This window comes from Anolis carolinensis, unplaced genomic scaffold (genome assembly GCF_035594765.1).
Source record: "Anolis carolinensis isolate JA03-04 unplaced genomic scaffold, rAnoCar3.1.pri scaffold_7, whole genome shotgun sequence".
Classification (NCBI taxonomy): Eukaryota; Metazoa; Chordata; class Lepidosauria; order Squamata; family Dactyloidae; genus Anolis; species Anolis carolinensis.
In genome coordinates, this window is record NW_026943818.1 from 10,573,924 (window position 1) to 10,589,639 (window position 15,716).

General features: G+C 44.9%; 2 protein-coding genes across 2 annotated transcripts in view; one reads left to right on the forward strand and one right to left on the reverse strand.

Moving 5' to 3' along the window:
- Positions 1–6,180, reverse strand: part of gapvd1 (GTPase activating protein and VPS9 domains 1) — a 191,918-nt gene extending 185,738 nt beyond the window's left edge. Inside the window, exon 1 of the mRNA XM_062959306.1 lies at positions 4,885–6,180. Coding sequence (XP_062815376.1) covers positions 4,885–4,891 — 7 coding nt within the window. The 5' untranslated portion in view covers positions 4,892–6,180. The remainder of the gene's footprint in view (positions 1–4,884) is intronic.
- A 553-nt stretch (positions 6,181–6,733) lies between these two features.
- Positions 6,734–15,045, forward strand: hspa5 (heat shock protein family A (Hsp70) member 5). The gene is made up of 9 exons (XM_003230460.4): positions 6,734–6,886; positions 9,754–9,912; positions 10,060–10,291; positions 10,880–11,017; positions 11,349–11,461; positions 11,557–11,947; positions 12,702–12,939; positions 13,080–13,247; positions 14,166–15,045. The coding sequence occupies exons 2-9, from the start codon at positions 9,794–9,796 to the stop codon at positions 14,732–14,734; spliced, it is 1,968 nt and encodes a 655-aa protein (XP_003230508.1). The 5' UTR covers positions 6,734–6,886; positions 9,754–9,793; the 3' UTR covers positions 14,735–15,045.
- The last annotated feature ends 671 nt before the right edge of the window (positions 15,046–15,716 follow it).

A 15,716-nucleotide genomic window follows, 5' to 3' on the forward strand; every position in this document is an offset into this window, starting at 1 on the left:
CAACTTCTAAACAGGCCCAAAGGGGCAAAACGAACCCTGGACCACCCTCATGGGGCCTTAAACAACTTCTAAACAGGCCCAAACGGGCAAAACGAACCCTGGACCACCCTAAAGGGGCCTTAAACAACTTCTAAACAGGCCCAAAGGGGCAAAACGAACCCTGGACCACCCTAAAGGGGCCTTAAACAACTTCTAAACAGGCCTAAGGGGCAAAACGAACCCTGGAACCCTCCAACATAAAGGGGCCCCAAACAACTTCTAAACAGGCTCAAAGGGGCAAAACGAACCCTGGACCACCCTAATGGGGCCTTAAACAACTTCTAAACAGGCTCAAAGGGGCAAAAACGAACCCTGGACCACCCTAAAGGGGCCTTAAACAACTTCTAAACAGGCTCAAAGGGGCAAAACGAACCCTGGACCGCCCTAAAGGGGCCTTAAACAACTTCTAAACAGGCCCAAAGGGGCAAAACGAACCCTGGACCACCCTCATGGGGCCTTAAACAACTTCTAAACAGGCTCAAAGGGGCAAAACGAACCCTGGACCACCCTAAAGGGGCCTTAAACAACTTCTAAACAGGCTCAAAGGGGCAAAACGAACCCTGGACCACTCTCATGGGGCCTTAAACAACTTCTAAACAGGCCCAAAGGGGCAAAACGAACCCTGGATCACCCTAAAGGGGCCTTAAACAACTTCTAAACAGGCCCAAAGGGGCAAAACGAACCCTGGATCACCCTAAAGGGGCCTTAAACAACTTCTAAACAGGCCCAAAGGGGCAAAACGAACCCTGGACCACCCTAAAGGGGCCTTAAACAACTTCTAAACAGGCCCAAAGGGGCAAAACGAACCCTGGACCACCCTAAAGGGCCTTAAACAACTTCTAAACAGGCCCAAAGGGGCAAAACGAACCCTGGACCACCCTCATGGGGCCTTAAACAACTTCTTAAACAGGCCCAAAGGGGCAAAACAAACCCTGGATCACCCTAAAGGGGCCTTAAACAACTTCTAAACAGGCCCAAAGGGGCAAAACGTACCCTGGACCACCCTCATGGGGCCTTAAACAACTTCTAAACAGGCTCAAAGGGGCAAAACGAACCCTGGACCACCCTCATGGGGCCTTAAACAACTTCTAAACAGGCCCAAAGGCGCAAAACGAACCCTGGACCACCCTAAAGGGGCCCCAAACAACTTCTAAACAAGCTCAAAGGGGCAAAACCGAACCCTGGACCACCCTAAAGGGGCCTTAAACAACTTCTAAACAGGCCCAAAGTGGCAAAACGAACCCTGGACCACCCTAAAGGGGCCCCAAACAACTTCTAAACAGGGCTCAAAGGGGCAAAACGAACCCTGGACCACCCTAAAGGGGCCTTAAACAACTTCTAAACAGGCTCAAAGGGGCAAAACGAACCCTGGACCACCCTCATGGGGCCTTAAACAACTTCTAAACAGGCTCAAAGGGGCAAAACGAACCCTGGACCACTCTAAAGGGGCCTTAAACAACTTCTAAACAGGCTCAAAGGGGCAAAACAAAACCCTGGACCACCCTAAAGGGGCCTTAAACAACTTCTAAACAGGCTCAAAGGGGCAAAACAAACCCTGGACCACCCTAAAGGGGCCTTAAACAACTTCTAAACAGGCCCAAAGGGGCAAAACGAACCCTGGACCACCCTAAAGGGGCCTTAAACAACTTCTAAACAGGCCCAAAGGGGCAAAACGAACCCTGGACCACCCTCATGGGGCCTTAAACAACTTCTAAACAGGCTCAAAGGGGCAAAACGAACCCTGGACCACCCTAAGAGGGGCCTTAAACAACTTCTAAACAGGCTCAAAGGGGCAAAACGAACCCTGGACCACCCTCATGGGGCCTTAAACAACTTCTAAACAGGCCCCAAAAGGGGCAAAACGAACCCTGGACCACTCTAAAGGGGCCTTAAACAACTTCTAAACAGGCTCAAAGGGGCAAAACGAACCCTGGACCACCCTAAAGGGGCCTTAAACAACTTCTAAACAGGCTCAAAGGGGCAAAACGAACCCTGGACCGCCCTAAAGGGGCCTTAAACAACTTCTAAACAGGCCCAAAGGGGCAAAACGAACCCTGGACCACCCTCATGGGGCCTTAAACAACTTCTAAACAGGCTCAAAGGGGCAAAACGAACCCTGGACCACCCTAAAGGGGCCTTAAACAACTTCTAAACAGGCTCAAAGGGGCAAAACGAACCCTGGACCACTCTCATGGGGCCTTAAACAACTTCTAAACAGGCCCAAAGGGGCAAAAACGAACCCTGGATCACCCTAAAGGGGCCTTAAACAACTTCTAAACAGGCCCAAAGGGGCAAAACGAACCCTGGATCACCCTAAAGGGGCCTTAAACAACTTCTAAACAGGCCCAAAGGGGCAAAACGAACCCTGGACCACCCTAAAGGGGCCTTAAACAACTTCTAAACAGGCCCAAAGGGGCAAAACAAACCCTGGATCACCCTAAAGGGGCCTTAAACAACTTCTAAACAGGCCCAAAGGGGCAAAACGTACCCTGGACCACCCTCATGGGGCCTTAAACAACTTCTAAACAGGCTCAAAGGGGCAAAACGAACCCTGGACCACCCTCATGGGGCCTTAAACAACTTCTAAACAGGCCCAAAGGCGCAAAACGAACCCTGGACCACCCTAAAGGGGCCCCAAACAACTTCTAAACAAGCTCAAAGGGGCAAACGAACCCTGGACCACCCTAAAGGGGCCTTAAACAACTTCTAAACAGGCCCAAAGTGGCAAAACGAACCCTGGACCACCCTAAAGGGGCCCCAAACAACTTCTAAACAGGCTCAAAGGGGCAAAACGAACCCTGGACCACCCTAAAGGGGCCCTTAAACAACTTCTAAACAGGCTCAAAGGGGCAAAACGAACCTGGACCACCCTCATGGGCCTTAAACAACTTCTAAACAGGCTCAAAGGGGCAAAACGAACCCTGGACCACTCTAAAGGGGCCTTAAACAACTTCTAAACAGGCTCAAAGGGGCAAAACAAAACCCTGGACCACCCTAAAGGGGCCTTAAACAACTTCTAAACAGGCTCAAAGGGGCAAAACAAACCCTGGACCACCCTAAAGGGGCCCTTAAACAACTTCTAAACAGGCCCAAAGGGGCAAAACGAACCTGGACCACCCTAAAGGGGCCTTAAACAACTTCTAAACAGGCCCAAAGGGGCAAAACGAACCCTGGACCACCCTCATGGGGCCTTAAACAACTTCTAAACAGGCTCAAAGGGGCAAAACGAACCCTGGACCACCCTAAAGGGGCCTTAAACAACTTCTAAACAGGCTCAAAGGGGCAAAACGAACCCTGGACCACCCTCATGGGGCTTAAACAACTTCTAAACAGGCCCAAAGGGGCAAAACGAACCCTGGACCACTCTAAAGGGGCCTTAAACAACTTCTAAACAGGCTCAAAGGGGCAAAACGAACCCTGGACCACCCTAAAGGGGCCTTAAACAACTTCTAAACAGGCCCAAAGGGGCAAAACGAACCCTGGATCACCCTAAAGGGGCCTTAAACAACTTCTAAACAGGCCCAAAGGGGCAAAAACGTACCCTGGACCACCCTCATGGGGCCTTAAACAACTTCTAAACAGGCTCAAAGGGGCAAAACGAACCCTGGACCACCCTCATGGGGCCTTAAACAACTTCTAAACAGGCCCAAAGGCGCAAAACGAACCCTGGGACCACCCTAAAGGGGCCCCAAACAACTTCTAAACAAGCTCAAAGGGGCAAAATGAACCCTGGACCACACTAAAGGGGCCTTAAACAACTTCTAAACAGGCCCAAAGTGGCAAAACGAACCCTGGACCACCCTAAAGGGGCCCCAAACAACTTCTAAACAGGCTCAAAGGGGCAAAACGAACCCTGGACCACCCTCATGGGGCCTTAAACAACTTCTAAACAGGCTCAAAGGGGCAAAACGAACCCTGGACCACTCTAAAGGGGCCTTAAACAACTTCTAAACAGGCTCAAAGGGGCAAAACAAAACCCTGACCACCCTAAAGGGGCCTTAAACAACTTCTAAACAAGCTCAAAGGGGCAAAACGAACCCTGGACCGCCCTAATGGGGCCTTAAACAACTTCTAAACAGGCCCAAAGGGGCAAAACGAACCTGGACCACCCTCATGGGGACTTAAACAACTTCTAAACAGGCCCAAAGGGGCAAAAACGAACCCTTTAGGGTGCTAAAGGGGCCTTAAACAACTTCTAAACAGGCTCAAAGGGGCAAAACGAACCCTGGACCACCCTAAAGGGGCCCCAAACAACTTCTAAACAGGCCCAAAGGGGCAAAACGAACCCTGGACCGCCCTAAAGGGGCCTTAAACAACTTCTAAACAGGCCCAAAGGGGCAAAACGAACCCTGGACCACCCTAAAGGGGGCTTAAACAACTTCTAACACAGGCCCAAAGGGGCAAAACGAACCCTGGACCACCCTAATGGGGCCTTAAACAACTTCTAAACAGGCTCAAAGGGGCAAAACGAACCCTGGACCACCCTAAAGGGGCCCCAAAACAACTTCTAAACAGGCCCAAAGGGGCAAAACGGACCCTGGACCACCCTAAAGGGGCCTTAAACAACTTCTAAACAGGCTCAAAGGGGCAAAACGAACCCTGGACCCTGGGTATATCATATTATACTATGTATTATATATAAATATTATATAGTTATTAAATTTATTGTGTATTATATATGTGTGTGTAAATTATGAAGAATCATTCTAACTACTTGTGCAGTAGAGTCTCACTTATCCAACATTCGCTTATACATATATAATTCCCCTGTTTTCTGAGTGTTGTTCTTTATTTACTGTCGTGATTCTAGAGTTTTTTTTAATACTAGTAGCCAGATTGTCTTACTTTTCATTGATTCCTCCTTTCTGTTGACATCCACATGGTTGTGGATTTCAATGGCTTCTCTGTGTAGTCTGACATGGGTGGTTGTGAGAGTGGTCCAGCATTTCTGTGTTCTCCAATAATATGCTGTGTCCAGGTTGGTTCATCAAGTGCTCTGTTATCGCCGTCTTCTCTGACTGAGTTAGTCTGCAGTGCCTTTCATGTTCCTTGACTCATGTTTGGGCAATGCTGTTGCTTTTGGTGGTCTCTCTGTAGACTTTTCCCACAGCTGCATGGTATACAGTAGACTCCAGCAGAGGTGAGAAGATCCCTCCTGTCCTTTGTTGGATTTTCTGAATGAGTCTGTTGATACAGGGTTGTTGTATGTCTTTCGGGCTGTGTGGCCATGTTCCAGAAGTATTTTCTCCTGACGTTTCCCCCACATCTATGGCAGGCATCCTCAGAGGCCATGAGGTATGGATAAACTAAGTAAGGAAAGGAAAGAATATATATCTGTGTAGAGTCCAGGGTGTGGCAAGAGTCCTTTGTCACTGGGAGCCAGCATTAATGTTTCAGTTAATCACCCTAATTAGCATTGGAAAGGTTTTGTCTCTTGCCTGGGGGCATTCTTTGTTCAGTCATTAGCTGTCCTCTGCCCTCAGAGTGTTGGTTCCCATCTACTGTTTTGATTTTATAGCTTTTTAATACTGGTAGCCAGATTTTGTTCATTTTCATGGTTTCTTCCTTTCTGTTGAAGTTGTCCACATGCTTGTGGATTTCAATGGCTTCTCTGTGTAGTCTGACATGATAGTTGTTGGAATGGTCCAGCATTTCTGTGTTCTCAAATAATATCCTGTGTCCAGGCTGGTTCATCAAGTGCTCTGCTATGGCTGATTTCTCTGGTTGAATGAGTCTGCAGTGCCTTTCATGTTCTTTGACTATTGTTTGGGCAATGCTGCGTTTGGTGGTCCCTATGTAGACTTGTCCACAGCTGCATGGTATCCGTCTGTATAGTCTGTAGATAGTTTGTAGGCTGTGTTTCTTCATCCGTTTGCCTATGTGATCAGTGGTTCTCTTGATGTCTGGTAAGAACACTTTTCCTCTGGGTGGATCGTTGTCTTTCCTCTCATGGCTTGTTCTTGGCCTTGCAGCTCTTCTGATGTCTATGGTGGAGTCTCCATTGGCCTGTAGAGCCCAGTTTAAGTGGTTCGGCTCACCTTGGAGGAGGTGGGGTTCGCAGATTCTTTTTGCATGGCCATACATCCTGGAAAACAAACAGCAACCCAGTGATTCCGGCCATGAAAGCCTTCGACAACACAGTCCTATATACAATTATATTTCTACACATCTCCATAGAGGAAAATGGTCTCAAAATGTACAAGGAAATGTACCTCACAACCTCTGAGGATGCCTGCCATAGATGTGGGCGAAACGTCAGGAGAGAATACTTCTGGAACATGGCCATACAGCCGGGAAACATACAACAACCCTGTGATCCCGGCCATGAAAGCCTTCCGACAATACAAGGAAATGATTTTGTCAGGCTTCAAAAGCCTTGGCGCCTGGCTAGGCCTGGTAACCATGGCAACTTCCAGAACGATTCCACCCAGTCTAGCAGGCCTATTCAACACGGCGTCACATCTTAGCCAATGGGCTCTTTCCGCTTGGCCAAAGCGCGGGCTCCGATTGGTCCAAAGCGCCGGTTGGGTGGACCAATCGGGAGGAAAAAAGGTAAGGCATTAAAAAAAAAAAGGTACAACGGAGAGGCACGCGACGGGCGCGTAACGTCACTACAGAAGCGGACCAATCGGTGCCGGCCAGCTAGGACGGAAGCAACCAATCGGGAGGTTCCAGCGAGGAAAAACCGACCAATCACAGCCATCCACGCAAGGGAGTGGACGACTATATAAGGTCGCATGGGCGGTTGGCCCTTGATAGTTCAGTGAGACCTGAGAGTTAGGAAGCCTATTTGTCGCGTGATAGGAACGGCGTTACTAGTGTGGACGGCTATCGCTGATTAATAGAGGTGAGCGTGTTAATGAACCACGTCTTCTTGATAATTTTAATAAACTATAGCTGCTATTATGCATTCTTTATGGCTGGTATTTTCAGAGGTTGTGAGGCCTGTTGGGAATTGGGCAAGTGGGGTTTATATACCTGTGTAATAATGTCCAGGGTGGGAGAAAGAACTCTTTGAGGTAAATGTGAATGTTGCAATTGGCCACCTCGTTTAGCATCGAATGGCCTTGCAGCTTCAAACCCTGGCTGTTTTCTGCCGGGGTGGGAATCCTTTGTTAGGAGGTGTTAGCTGGCCCTGATTGTTTCCTGTCTGGAATTCCCATATTTTTTAGTGTTCTTTTATTTACTGTCCAGATTCTAGAGTTTTTTTTAATACTGGTAGCCAGATTATGTTCCTTTTCATGGTGTCCACATGCTTGTGGGTTTCAATGACTTCTCTGTGTGCCTGACACAGGGGTTGTGAGAATGGTCCAGCATTTCTGTGTTCTCATAGAATATTCTCCAGTTTAGCAGCTTAGTTCATCAAGTGCTCAGCTATGACTGGCTCCTTTGGCTGTACTAGTCTGCAGGAGATAATGCTTCTGGATTATGGCCATACAGCCAGGAAAACTCACAGTAACCCAATAAGCTTTGTGTCCCTATATTTCCATTGGGATAGTGTATAATCGCCTTTAAACATTAATAAACTGTATCTATATATATATTTCTATATACTGTTATATTTCTAGATGTTGAAAGTAGTACTTGTATATATATTAGTACAGACATATAATCTAAACATTGATATTCTATCTATTATTATTGTATCAATTTATATCCTGCTTTTTCCCATGGGTAGGATTCAAAGCAGCATACTAAAATACAGTAGAGTCTCCCTTATCCAACATAAATGGGTTGGCAGAATGTTGGATAAGTGAATATGTTTGATAATAAAGCGGGATTAAGGAAAAGCCTGTTAAAGATCAAATTAGTTTATAATTTTACAAATTAAGCACCAAAACATCATGTTATACAACAGAAAAAGTAGTTCAATGCATAGTAATGCTATGTAGGAATTACTGTATTTACGAATTTAGCAGCAAAATATCACAATGTATTGAAAACATTGACTACTGAAAGGCAGACTGCGTTGGATAATCCAGAATGTTGTATAAGCGAATGTTGGATTAGTGAGACTACTGAATGCTATTTTTATCTCAGTTCATGTATATATAATGAGAGAAAGAGTTTGTACGTGTGTATATGCAGTAGTTTAAAGCTAATGTAAACAGTAGTAATAATACTGTAGTAATGTACATTTGTTATGCTTTGGGAGATGGGACCCAAGTCTCAATATTAGACTTGGGAAAATCCACATCACTTCTCCGAGTCAGTCAACATGTGTGGCATTTTACAGTTTCAGAGGGAATTTTAGCATTGATTACTTCCCCTTGCAGACATTGCGGTCTCTTAAAATGGAGGTTGTGATTTGTTCTTTGGGCACATGCCTTCATTGCAAAGGCTTTATAGAATTGGGAGAGTTGGAAGAGACCTCAAAGGCCATCCAGTCTACCTTCTGCCAGGCAGGAAAACACAATCAAAGCAGTCCCGACATGTCCCTAAGGTTCAGATGGAATTTCCTTCCCTGTCATTTGAATCTTTGTAATTCACCTTCCTAGTGAATTCATACCCCAAAGATGGCCTATTTTTGATACCCAAAGGTTTCATTTTGGGACTATATTTGAGGTTTGTGGAGGGACTCTCAAGCTGTATATCTGTGCATTCTTCATCTTTAAACTGAGGCTGAAGGAACATCTTTCAAGATTATTAAAGTTGCCTTGTTTCCTGCAAAGTTAGATGGAGTTGAGCTGGATGGTCCATTCATCTGTGATCACTTTTAACCCTGAAATATCTTGGGGCCCATTCCAATTAACAGTCTATGATGATATGTGTGTCCTTTCCAAGTTGCCTACTGATCATGGCACCTCCATAAATTTCAGAGTATTTCCTTAGAAAAGGAAGACTCAAACAGAGCCCGCACCATCTGGTATTCCTTGGCAGTCTCCCATCTAAGTATTAATCATTCCCATTTCAAGGTGTTTACAGCCTTGACTGGTAATGGAGTGTTCACTTTTTAACTTTACCCATAATGATAAGGATTTTAAAAATGTATAGGTGACAGTAAGCTGTTAAGTCTGTGTTGTATTAGGATGCTAGAACCAGAGAGTGAGGGTGTGTGCTCCTCCTACTTTTGGACTGCAACTCCCATCAGGTCCAGGAGGCCTACTTGAGGGTGATGGAAGTTGCAGTCCAGCAAAGGTTAGAGGGCTACTTGTTTCTAATCATGATAGTGAATAGATAGCATTGCCCAACATGCATTTTGGTGCCTCAAATGTTAGCCCTCTTTTTGGGTATGTTTGACCTGCTGATGGGACCAGTTTCCCCCATTGTTCTAATTTTTGAGATATAGAATGTGCCCCCTACCAGTCACCATCTGTTTGCCCATAAGAAATGAGCATATGGGATCTATCAATGCCATTTTCTGAATCAGCACCCCCAAATAATCCTACAACAGGCGTAAAAACCAAGACACAAATTATTTTTTTGTGGAGCAGTGTAGTGCTAGGCCTTCAGTTTAATGTATTTACAGAAAGCATTAGAGTATTTTCATATTCTTTTATGGGGAAATCAAGGGCTGATGAGTCCATTTCCTTTGAGTTGTCTTAAGTCTTAACTGAGTTGATAAAATCTGGTGTATTTGTGGATTTAAGACATGTTCCTATTTACTTTCCAGAGGCCATAGTTTCTGCTTGAACAAAGGATACAATTGTTGCCATTGTAGTGGTTAAGATTGGCCTGATTTTCCAACCGCCGCTCTTGTTTTCCTTCTTGCAGATTTTTTTTTCTGTTGTGGGAGGCACGTTACTGGAGCATCATGAAGTACAACATGCTTGTTTGCCTGCTGCTTGTGGGCAGCGTGTTCACTCAAGATGAGGACAAGAAAGAAGAGGTGGGCACCGTGGTTGGCATTGATCTTGGAACCACATATTCCTGGTACGTAAAAGGGGAACCCTGTTTGGTCTTGTTTCTGATTTTCTGTGTTCAAGAGATGTTTCCTGGATCAAAAAACTATTGGAATTATGATTGTTGAGGAGGCACCATACTTTGGTTATGCTGATGACTCTTCTTTTCTGACCACAGTGTTGGCGTCTTTAAGAATGGCCGCGTGGAGATCATTGCCAATGACCAGGGCAACCGGATTACTCCCTCCTACGTGGCCTTTACTCCAGAAGGAGAGCGGCTCATAGGCGACGCAGCCAAGAACCAGCTGACTTCCAATCCTGAGAACACCGTCTTTGATGCCAAGCGTCTCATTGGGAGAACATGGAACGATCCTTCTGTGCAGCAGGATGTCAAATACCTGCCTTTCAAGGTAAGATATTTTATTCACACTGTCATTATAACATGTAAAGTGTGTTACAAATCCTTTTAGCGCAAGCTTTCAACTTTCTTGTTGCTACTCAGCTGAAAAACAGGAATAGCTAAGTTGAATTCATGGCAGAGTGAGACTCATTAAAGCATAAATTATCTATGGCAGTTGTATCTGGGCATAGCAGTTCAAAATATATTTTTAATATTGTATAAGTATTTTACTGTATTTTGTATTCATGACACATATATAATTGTTTTTTAACTTTTGTATTTGACATGTTTTTCCAATGGATTGGGTTGTGTCTTGTTAGTGTAAGCTGGCTTGAGTCCTCATGGGGAGAAAGGCAGGTTAGAAATATCAGAAGTGAGGCCATATGTGTTTGGGAGGCATAGGGAACTCAGCTGAGCTGTGTTTGAGCATTATCTTTCAATATGGAAGCTTCAAGGCAGTTGAAATTGAAACATTGAGAGTCAATTTATTACCTTTGTGTGGAATTTTCAGAATAATAATTTGGGATGATTCAAAATGTTGACATGTAACAACAAACCCAGATTGTACTTAGTTACAATATTCAACTTCTCTGAACAGGTCCTTGAAAAGAAAGCCAAGCCCCATATTCAGGTCGATATTGGAGGAGGGCAGATGAAGACCTTTGCCCCAGAAGAAATTTCTGCCATGGTTTTGACTAAGATGAAGGAGACGGCAGAGGCCTACTTGGGAAAGAAGGTAAGGCTCAAAGATGCAGGTCTCGAGATGGACTTTTTACAGCTGTTGTAAATGCATGTAAAAGTGCTTACTCAAGAGTCAAGCTGTTCTATTTAGGACTTAAGTGAATGTTTTGCCTGGTTCTGACCTTATGAATCGGATTAAACCTGGGATTTTTTTCTATGTAAAATATGCTCTTATAATAGTTTGCTTGACAAGAGAGGTTGGCACTTTTCTTACTTGCCAGGAAATGCAGTTTAAAGGAAATATTGATTCTAAAAAAAAAATCTTGGCTGGTCAGAAGATGCGGCTTTGCCAATCCTATTTCCACTTTTTTTTTTTTGCTTACCAGGTTACTCATGCTGTTGTGACTGTGCCAGCTTACTTCAATGATGCCCAGCGCCAAGCCACAAAGGATGCTGGGACCATTGCCGGATTGAATGTTATGAGAATCATCAATGAACCGTAAGTATCCTCCCTTCTGACCTGAAGATGCTTTGGGATTTTAGAGGGTTTATGAATCCAAGTGTTGTAATGTTTCTTTCCTCCTTCTCCCTCAGTACTGCTGCCGCTATTGCGTACGGACTGGACAAAAGGGAGGGAGAGAAGAACATCCTGGTCTTCGACTTGGGTGGTGGAACCTTTGATGTTTCCCTCCTCACCATCGACAACGGCGTCTTTGAGGTGGTGGCCACCAATGGCGACACTCACCTCGGGGGCGAGGACTTTGACCAGCGTGTGATGGAGCATTTCATCAAGCTTTACAAGAAGAAGGCCGGAAAGGACGTGCGGAAGGACAACCGGGCCGTGCAGAAGCTCCGGCGTGAGGTGGAGAAGGCAAAGCGGGCCCTCTCCTCCCAGCACCAGTCCAGGATTGAGATTGAGTCCTTCTTCGAGGGGGAAGACTTCTCTGAGACCTTGACCAGGGCCAAGTTTGAAGAGCTGAACATGGTAGGTGTTCAGAGCTTGGAAAGGGTCTTGGCTAGACATTAAGGTCATAGAAATGCCAGACGTGGCAGCTGTTATTTAGTAACATTACATAGATTTGCTGGTTCATGCCTGGGTTGAATGAGCGTTTGGACTCATGTTGCCCATTTCCATAACGAAGATGGTAGAATAGAGGCCAGTATGACCTTAGATCAGGAACTTCACAATCCCTTTTCAAGAAGAGCCAAAACTGCCTTATTATGGTTGTCTTTAAAGGCTGTTCAATCTGTGGATGGAGAATCTTTGGGTACAGAGGGCCAACTATATATATATATTTACATAGTGGTTGGTCCTCTTTAGTTATTACCCAGTTTTGGTCCCCAGATGCTGTTGACCTACAACTACCGTCCTTTTGATTATCCCCTATATGGATGGGATAACGGGAATTGCACTTGTGGCTCTGAAGTTAAGGAAAGGCTAAAGGATAATAATAAAACTTTATATACTGCCCTATCTCCTCAAGGGACTCAGCGGTTTCCAACATATCAGGAAACACAAAGAACATTTTGAAGTCAAATTATGTCCACATGCCTTGTATCTAAAATCAATCCAGAAGTTGTCCAGCATCTGGAGGGGCACAAAAAGTAACATGAAGGGCTAGATTTGGCCTGCAGGCCTTGAGTTTGACATGTATGCCATTATAAAGTTCAAAGGGTGGACTTTTGTTGTTGCTGGAGTGCTGTGCACCCACTAATATTTTCTTCAATGTGGCTTCTAGGATCTCTTCCGTTCTACCATGAAGCCTGTCCAGAAGGTCCTGGAAGATGCGGACCTGAAGAAGACTGACATTGATGAGATTGTGCTTGTGGGCGGCTCCACTCGGATCCCCAAGATCCAGCAGCTTGTGAAGGAGTTCTTCAATGGCAAGGAGCCCTCGCGGGGCATCAACCCCGATGAAGCTGTAGCATATGGTGCTGCCGTCCAGGCCGGGGTGCTGTCTGGAGACCAGGACACTGGTAGGTTGAATGTTGTGAAACAGAGTAGCTTGATCCAAGTTGAGAGGCTGATACTTGATGTGTCTGTAAGGCAGCAGCGAATCCTACCCATAGAGTTGGGAGTGTCATGTTTCACTTATGACTTATCCCTTCTTCATTAGGTGATCTGGTGCTCCTCGATGTGTGTCCTCTGACCTTGGGCATTGAGACAGTTGGTGGTGTGATGACCAAACTGATCCCCAGGAACACCGTTGTCCCCACCAAGAAATCCCAGATCTTTTCCACGGCTTCCGATAACCAGCCAACTGTGACAATCAAAGTCTGTGAAGGTAAGCAATCCTCTCAACTGACATACTTGGCCATTGGAAGGGAAATAAACCCAACAATAAAGCCAAATTCCCAGAATGCCTTAGTTTTTTTGTGGGAATGAACTATAGTCTGAGACACAGCTTTTTTATTTTATTTGAGCAACTTTGGTACAATTCTTATGTCAGAAATCGTTTTTTCTGGATACAATAAAAACAATTAGTCTATAACACAGACAATGTGAAAGAAAGAAGGTGTGAGGGGTGTGGGGAGGGCAAGTGAACAAGGGAAAGTAGGGACAGGTCAAAAATAACAAAAGAACAAACAGTCCAACAAAATTTAAAAAAGCGGGGGACAAAAACGCAGGTAAAAATGTATACATATAAACAATTGCTATAATATTTCTATTATTTCCAGAGCCTGTGGCATGGCCCTATTTATTTTTCCTTTTTACCCATATGTTTTATCCTTTGTAGTTGTAAAATTTACAATACATTTACTTTAATGAAAATCATCAGGGCGAAACTATAATCAAACTTTATGGAAGTATTTTCTCTTTTTGTAAATACTCTGCTTCTTAAATGGTGGGTCTGGACCCCAAATGGGATCCTCCTTAGTTCAATGTTGGGGTCACACAAAATAATGGCAACAAGAAAGAAAGTTTCTGAATGCTACCATTCAGACAAATCTGTAACAACATGGAGTTTACAGAATATGCTTTTAACTGTACTCCACAAAAAGGAACCACCAGCCTTGCAAATGCTGTTTAATAATAAATGTTAGATTTTTGTGCCTACTTTATGTCTCTGTATACCTGGGGTCACATGTGGAAAAATAAGCAGCTCTGTTTTAAGAAACATTGTTTTTCAGGTTGAAAGTATCAAGTCTATTAAGTGGGTTCAGTGGAATTTTCTGAATTTGTGTCTTTTTTCCGTCCTTAGGAGAGCGTCCTCTCACTAAAGACAACCACCTCCTAGGCACCTTTGACCTGACCGGCATCCCTCCAGCCCCCCGTGGCGTCCCCCAGATTGAGGTCACCTTTGAGATTGACGTCAACGGCATCCTGCGAGTCACCGCCGAGGACAAAGGCACCGGCAACAAGAACAAGATCACCATCACCAACGACCAGAACCGCTTGACCCCTGAGGAGATTGAGCGGATGGTCAACGACGCTGAGAAGTTTGCCGAGGAGGACAAGAAGCTGAAGGAGCGCATCGACTCCCGGAACGAGCTGGAGAGCTATGCCTACTCCTTGAAGAACCAGATTGGGGACAAGGAGAAGCTGGGCGGCAAGCTCTCGGCAGAGGACAAGGAGATCATGGAGAAGGCCGTGGAGGAGAAGATCGAGTGGCTAGAGAGCCACCAGGACGCCGACATCGAAGACTTCAAGGCCCAGAAGAAAGCCCTGGAGGAAGTGGTGCAGCCCATTGTGACCAAGTTGTACGGCGGAGCAGGCCCTCCTCCCACTGAGGAAGAAGAAGCCGGCGCTGGAGAGAGGGATGAGTTGTAGGCTCCCTTCCGTTCAACCGAGCCTTGAAACTGTAAATACTGGACTTGGAACTTTTTGTTTAAACTTATTGAACTCAAGATCAGGAATGTGATCGGAATCTTCACTTGAGTGGAGTTGGCCATTGCTAGCCCAAAGTGGCTGTTTACTGCTTTTCATTAGCAGCTGGTAAATGTCAGGAGGGAGGGAGGGGTGCGCGGAGGGGGAATTGTTGTTGTCAAAACCATTTTATTTAACAATTTGGGTCGTGTGCGTTCCATGGGGAACTTTTCTACCCTCCGAGTGGCAACAATAAATTTGTTACTTACACTGGACCTCGGCCTTGTCGTTCATGCTCACTAGTGCTTGCTGTCGACTCCAGAAGAAGGACATAGATTTGTTGTTTGCCTGAGCTCTCTAATCCAGATTAAAGGGCCTTTCTCTGATGCTTCAGGGTTCTTTCGGAGTTCAAACTCCAGAATTTGTGACAGTCTAAGAGAGCAGAAGTCTCCCTTAGCCATGGTTGAGAACTTGCAGTTTATTATTCTCTTTGCTCTTCTAGTGACACAAGATGTTGTGAATAGGTTACTTTACAATTGGAAATGAAAATACAGTAGAGTCTCACTTATCCAATGTTCTGGATTATCCAACGCAGTCTGCCTTTTAGTAGTCAATGTTTTCAATACATTGTGATGTTTTGGTGCTAAATTCGTAAATACAGTAATTACTACATAGCAATTTTATTATTATAATATTTATATCCCACCCTTCTCACCCAACAGGGGACTCAGGGCGGCTTACAATAAAACACACACATAAAACCTGTACAATACACTATAAATCACTTAAAAATTAACTTACATAAAACATTCATAAAACACATTATAAAATACAGATAGGCGTGTTCATGTTTAAAAAACCGGGTCTGCATATTGAACTACCTTTTCCATCTAATTTGTTGTAAAACATGTTTTTGGTGCTTAATTTGTAAAATCAACCTAATTTG